General features: G+C 43.1%; 1 protein-coding gene and 1 pseudogene across 1 annotated transcript; both read right to left on the reverse strand.

Moving 5' to 3' along the window:
- LOC123175770 (wall-associated receptor kinase 2-like) overlaps positions 1–1,943 on the reverse strand; it is a 3,606-nt pseudogene extending 1,663 nt beyond the window's left edge.
- A 1,619-nt stretch (positions 1,944–3,562) lies between these two features.
- Positions 3,563–5,861, reverse strand: LOC123175769 (putative wall-associated receptor kinase-like 16). The gene is made up of 3 exons (XM_044590302.1): positions 5,748–5,861; positions 5,329–5,650; positions 3,563–4,901 (listed from the first exon to the last, which is right to left on the reverse strand). The coding sequence occupies exons 1-3, from the start codon at positions 5,859–5,861 to the stop codon at positions 3,700–3,702; spliced, it is 1,638 nt and encodes a 545-aa protein (XP_044446237.1). The 3' UTR covers positions 3,563–3,699.
- Positions 5,862–6,615: the final 754 nt, after the last annotated feature.

Genomic DNA, 6,615 nt, shown 5'->3' on the forward strand with positions numbered 1-6,615 from the left:
CGCCACCAAGGATGCGATTATGGTCAAATTTGTTGGTTGCTTGGTCCAACTCAAAATCCTCATTCTTTCCGCTATATCTTGGTTTGAAGAGATTAGCTGTTGCAGAAGCAATCCATGATTTTTCTTGAAGAACTTTTGTCTCAAATTCTTGGCTCTTCTTTGCTTAAATTTATTGGTGATTTTGGAAATACCCAGAAGAGAAAACACTATGCCAAAACCCACACTAATTGCAATTATGGTAATCAAACCTACAGATAATGAAAGTAAGGATCGATAGTAGTACATGATGTCTGCATTTCACAAATTTGAACTTAAATTGAAAACAACTCAGCCAAGCCATGACAAAGGTTCGCTTAGAATATTTATCAGAGCAATCATATTGGAAGTATTGTTTCCACATCAGTGATCACCTGGTTTACTAGTTTTCCTTTTGTGTTGTCTTTTGTTTGTGAATGGTGATGCTTTCATAGTATTAAGACAACTGATTTTAAACTGGAAAATGTATTTAGTAGCATTATGTAGCCGTTCTACTATTGTACTACATAACAAAAAATTCGTAATTCTATGGACCTTAATTATCATTAAGCAAGGACTTGTACCAAGTGTAGTTATATTTGTACCTGGGAGGCGGCTGGCACTTTTTTTCGCTGAACATTGGTATGTCCCTGGCATATTGGTGCAGGTTCCATTCTGGCATACATCAGGCTGTAGGCACTCGTCGATATCTGAAAAGAGGGAGAACAAGTTCAGATAAAAGGCGGAGTATGTTCAAAGTGCAGTTCAAGCCTATTGAACAAGTCATTTTCGGACAGGATTGCATATTCTACAAGAGGAAATTTCAAAGGGAAGTCTTGGCCCTGATTTGAGCACGGGGATCTTTAATTTGTTCAAGTGAACGAATTTCTTCATGAACTATCATTTTGTGCTCATTCCGACAGTAGCGAGCTGTTGTCAGAAATAAATCTTTTCTGATGGTGCAAGGAAAAAGGTGCCTATTTAGCAGACATAATTCTTCTCTGAAAACCCAAAACTTAATATAATGGAGTAAAAATACTCCACTAAACTTTACTCGACCGTTTACTCCTCTATTGTTTTAGGGGATCGGCTAGAGATGCTCTAAAAGCCCAATATCACATTCACATATGCTACAGTATAAAAAGTAACTACTCCTAATAGAAGAAGCTCTCTCAAAAATAAAGGGGCCGGTGTCGGAAGTATTACCTCCGTTCTCAAATTAGTTGTCTTAGATTTGACACAGAGGGAGTAGTACTTATAGTGGTAGGGGTGGTACCTTGGCATCCATTAACGATGTGAGAGTTGCCTTCGTATCCATTCGAGCAGTTGCAACTTACTGCACCGTAATGGTTGCTAACGTTGAGAGCGACGTTGTTCAAGCTTATGCATCTCCAACCAGACTCGGAACCGAGATCCCTCACGAGCAGGTCACGAGCGGCTTCCACATCCAGCCACCATTCCAGCACCATGGGTACGCTGGTGACGTTGGCATAGCTACCCAAATCCTGATATGTGGCATTCTGTATGGTTGCGATGTTGGTCCCGGTGAACCACCCACGATCGACCATGAACGCAGCCCCGAACGGATGAGCAGCCCCGAACGGAGTGCCGTCCAACCGATTGAACTGGACACCGTACGCAGCCAGACTCTGCGAGATGGTCGTCCGGCAGCAGCCGATGCCCGAGCACGAGGTGTGGCCTGGATCCGGAATCCCGAAGTTACACAGCGCAGCGCATGCGCCAACATTAGCCCCGTCTCCATTGCTCGTAACTGTTTGTTGGGCGATGAGGTAGGCGACGAGGCTGCACCAGATGACCACGAAGACGTTGTGCTCAGTTGACACCGCCAGCCGCACTCCGGTATTCTGACCGGGCCAGGCGGCGTCGGGCCATGCGGCGCCAAAGCCGAGAGATTGCGGCCGCGTCATGTTTTCGTAAGACCTCAGAATCCTTCTCTGGACACGCACGATGCCTTCCGAGAGGGATATGGTGTCCACTTCCACGCCGTCGCCGAGAAACAGCTTCGGAGGGTGGTGTGTCTCGTCGCAGGTGAGGTTGAAGTTCCTTTGGAAGCAACATAGTCGGAAGCCAAAAGGGTAGGGGACGATGACGTTGCCGCAGGCCATCGGGCAGCCCGGCAAGGCGGCTACGGTTGCCACGAGGAGCTGAAGTGCCATCAGTACAACTAGTATTGGCACGAGGAGCTTTGCTTGTGGGGAAGGAATGGAGGGAAGGAGAAGGATCATCTTCTCCTCCTGCAACTTGAGCATGCTGTTGTGAATTATAGCTAGACGTACGCTTGGTGATACTCGTGCTGCTAATCGAACTCCTCTTATGTAGAAGAAATAAATGTTGGGTCTTCTCTTGCTTGACTTCAACGTCCACTCCGAGCTAGTAGGGCACTAGCTAGACTAGTCACTCTGACTAGTTGCCTTTGGTACTGTCTTAAGTAGAAAGACTTTGGTCTTCTCAGTTGACTTCAACACCGACCAGGTACAGTAGTGCACGGATAGTCATATAGACTGGTACTCAATATGGGCATGTTTTACCTGTCTAGTGCTAGCCGAGTTAGAACCGTCCTCGTCCTACAGTATTTTGTTCAACCTCAGCTCAAACGTGTCTCTTTGGTAAGGAAAAGTCTATGCCTTAGAAAGGAAGGGGAAATGCGTATGGCATAATCTCTTCTGTTTTATGTGGAAACTCAAACTCGTGCCCAGCTTTGGCTACTGTTGGTCAGGTCAGTGGCCACACCGTGCCATCCGGGTTTGGTGGAAGGCCTCGCTGAAGGTTCAGTGTACAGGCAATGTCAATTTTGATGACCGCCGGGCCGGGCGAGAGGGAAAGAAGAGAGTTCCTCGATGCAGCTCGACCAGGCCTCATGGAATGGCAGCTTTTATGACCGACGGCAGGTCTCAAGGCGTGGCGTAGTGGAGTCTTGGCAATGGACGTGAGTGGATGAATACATGTGGAATGGTGGTGTTGCCTCGCATCATGCTGACATCAACCTCATGAAATTCTAGCCGCAAACACTTCTAGTGTCGACCATGCATGTATCCTTTTGGTGTCGACCTCGTAGAATTTTAGCTAAGCTAATATTTCTAGTTCACGAGCTGTCAATTAGTTATATTGCAAAATAAATTTTGCTCCCGGTCTTGAGGCTTGGACTAGTCAATCAACCTGAGCTTCCTCGGCACAACAAAAACAACGAACTCAAAAAGGTTAATGGACCGATGCTCGATGAGGAGCAAGTAACAACTTAGAGTGGTGTAGCAACTTATTTCAACACTAAATTTGCATTGCCTTCTTGTCACTGAAAGTACTTGCAATGTAGAATTTCACAAGTTAGCCCAGTGCTCTCAAAACCTATGTGATGCAAATTCGGCTCTTGAATGTGTGTGTATTGGGGGGGTTACAATATGTACATTCATGGACCCATCAACGTACTCACAAACTTTCAGAATTAAGTGTGCAAACTGCATGTTTAATAGAAAACTGTAACTTGGTTCATTTTATTTACTTTTGCATATTTGGTCCTGCATGACTCTAGCATAGGAAATACACATATGATTACAATCAACCGTTCATAATTTACATTCGGCTGTTGATTAAGAAATTTACATGTGGCATGTACCATGGCACCCAAACTAACAATACTACCTGACTCATTTTACCATGCAAGTAAACTCATCTAGGAATTTCGGATGATTGGATAATCTCCTTTTCCAAGCTGTATAACCTAGTTCCTTCACCGCCTTTGTTCCCCATCCATGGCTGATCTTTCATAGCACTCTGATTCACTCTTGTTATCTGAGAACTGAGCTTGACCTTTGAGTTATGCACATCTTCAAGTGTTGTCTCCACTTGCCTCATTGTAGGTCTTTCTTCCCCTTTTAAGCTTAAGCATGCTTGTGCAAGTCTTGCAACCACCTCAGCATCTTCAACTCCTCCTTCATGAATAATTTGTGTATCTAGAATAACTGACAAGCGATTGCCGCTCATTAGTGATACAAAGTGCGATGCTAGGCTTGTTCCTTCTGATGAATGGTAAGAAAAAACTGGCGTGACACTTGCCAATAGCTCTGCTAGGATGACACCAAAACTGTAAACATCACTCTTCTCCGTCAATCGACTCGTGTAGTAGTATTCAGGATCAAGGTAACCATAGGTTCCTTGGACAACTGTAAGTATTCCTGTCTCGTCTATTGCAATTGACCTCGAAGCACCAAAATCTGATACTTTTGCTATTAAAGTATCAGTAAGTAGAATATTGGCACATTTGATATCTCTATGGTATACTGATATGGAAGCTGCAGAGTGTAGAGATGCAATAGCCCTTGCAGTTTCCAAAGCAATCCTCAATCGAGCTTTCCATGACAAATGATTCTCACTTTTGCCATGGAGATGACAAGAGAGAGTTCCATTCAATATGAACTCGTAAACTAGTAGAGGAACTTTTGTCTCGAGACAGCAACCAAAAAGTTTCACCACATTCCTGTGGTTTATCTGTGAAAGTATGGCAACCTCATTTATGAACTGGTCGATTTCCCTCTGCACAACAATTTTGGCCTTCTTGATGGCCACGACACGTTGATCAGATAAGATGGCTTTATACACCGTGCCATGCCCACCGCCACCAAGGATCCGATTATGATCAAATTTGTTGGTTGCTTGTTCTAGATCTTCTAAGCTGAAAATCTTCATCTTTTCGGCTATATCTTTGTTCGAAGAGATTAACTGTTGTAGAAGCAGTCCATGGTTTTTCTTAAAGAATTTGTGTCTGATCTTCTTGGCTCTTCGTTTCTTGAGTTTTTTTGTGACTTGGGCAACACCTAGGAGTGAAAATAGTAGTCCAAAACCAGCAACGATTGCTATTATGGTAATTAGACCTGCAGAAAGCGGACATAAGATTGATTGAACAATATATGTTGTGTTCACTTCAAGAAATCAAGCTACCGAGCTCAATTTTTCAAACTACTGAATTGTAAAATGAAAATGTTTTCTTGGGAAATATGACTACTGGGCCATTCATAATGGAAGTACTTTATACCCTTCCTTTTAGTCGTCCATGTTTGAGTGATCGACAACCCTAGGCATGATTTGAGTAAGCATTAGAGATAACTAACTGTAAACTAAATATTAAGCAGTTAGGTCCTAGTAATAGTAGTATTTAACAAAAATAAGTTTCTAATATAAATTTATTGTATTTTTGTTCAGGGACAAAACTAAGCTCACAATAGTCGAGGAACAAAACATGAAAGTTTGTCTTTGCAATTATCAAGAATGGAAGACTTCTATGAAAGGTGTTTTATGTACCTGCTAAGCTGATGATTCTTTTCTTTGCTGAGCATCTGTATGTTCCTGGCATATTGATGCATGCTCCATGGCAGGGATAAATATCTGGCCGTAAGCACTCATCGATATCTGAAGAGGAAAAACACAATGTTGGAACCAAGGGGGTTTTACATCGAATGGTAAAAACTAAGATAACACATGCATGTGATCTCATAACATTATAACTACCGAGACTAGGTAAGAACACACCAAAAACTGTTACTAACATACCTGGGCACCCATTAGCAATGTAAGGGTTACCCTCATATCCTTTAGAACAGTTGCATCGCCTTTTTTCATAAATCTTCAAAAACATAGTAGCTATCGTTGTTCAAGCTTAAACTTCTAAGTTCCGAAGAATTGGGCTGGACAGACAACGACAACATGTCCTCCAACACTACCAGAACACTCTCAACCATGGCTTGCTCGCATGGATAAGTTGAGTTGAGCATCATATCGTTTTCATTTCTGTTGAACCAATCCTGATCAACAATAAACACAGCAGAGGCGTTCATTCCCTGCCCAGACCGCTGTCTATGGGTTAACCATCTAATGTTGTCCATCACCATATACCTATAAGTGTTCGTTATAGAAAGTTGAGTACATGACATACTCCGCAAGACATACCGGAGACCTGCACTATTTGTGCATCATGTATCAAAAGGGGGTAAGGGTTTAGCCGCAGCAAGCTCTAGCACCTATAGAGACACGCTACAACTTGCGTCTATTAGAGATAAGTAAAGGGAGCGTGTACAAACCACCAACACACGTTGTGCAATGCAACCCCACTGGGTGCGCCCACGCGGATCATCTATCCTATCGCAAACATAACAGAGCCTTGCATTCCCCTTTGCACCACCCATGAAGAAGAATCCCCAAGTCTTTTATTTGGCAAGTTTTAATATATATTTAGTTCAAGTTGCGCAAGCTATATTGCTAACAAAATTAAGGGTGGGAAATTTTAGAGATTAAGGTTAAAGTTGTTCTAGATCAAGTCGACCGACTCAAGTTGTCCATAGCCGTGGACACGACTAATTGAATATATTTATCCCTACGATGGTGCACCCATATGCCCATTATAGGCTCCAGATGCACGCTCGTCAAAACCAGTTGTTGGACCATTATAGGCATGAACCGAAAGATTCTAAATGACATGGCACTCCCCTTTTACATCACTAGTCAAGGAAAATCACCCAACTCCCCGGTCGAAGATTTAAATCAGACTCAAACCATATGCCATTATGGCTGGGATGGATAAGTCCACGACCA

The sequence above is a fragment of the Triticum aestivum genome, unplaced genomic scaffold, assembly GCF_018294505.1.
Source record: "Triticum aestivum cultivar Chinese Spring unplaced genomic scaffold, IWGSC CS RefSeq v2.1 scaffold30603, whole genome shotgun sequence".
NCBI lineage: Eukaryota > Viridiplantae > Streptophyta > Magnoliopsida > Poales > Poaceae > Triticum > Triticum aestivum.

What these genes read in the sequence shown, in the direction of transcription:
- LOC123175769 (XM_044590302.1), bottom strand. Translation starts at nt 5,861, where the DNA reads ATGAACGCCTCTGCTGTGTTTATTGTTGATCAGGATTGGTTCAACAGA. An exon ending in CCATGGTTGAGAGTGTTCTG is followed by an intron (nt 5,651 to 5,747) that starts GTAGTGTTGGAG and finishes ATGTTTTTGAAG; the next exon opens with ATTTATGAAAAAAGGCGATG. An exon ending in AAGAATCATCAGCTTAGCAG is followed by an intron (nt 4,902 to 5,328) that starts GTACATAAAACA and finishes CGCTTTCTGCAG; the next exon opens with GTCTAATTACCATAATAGCA.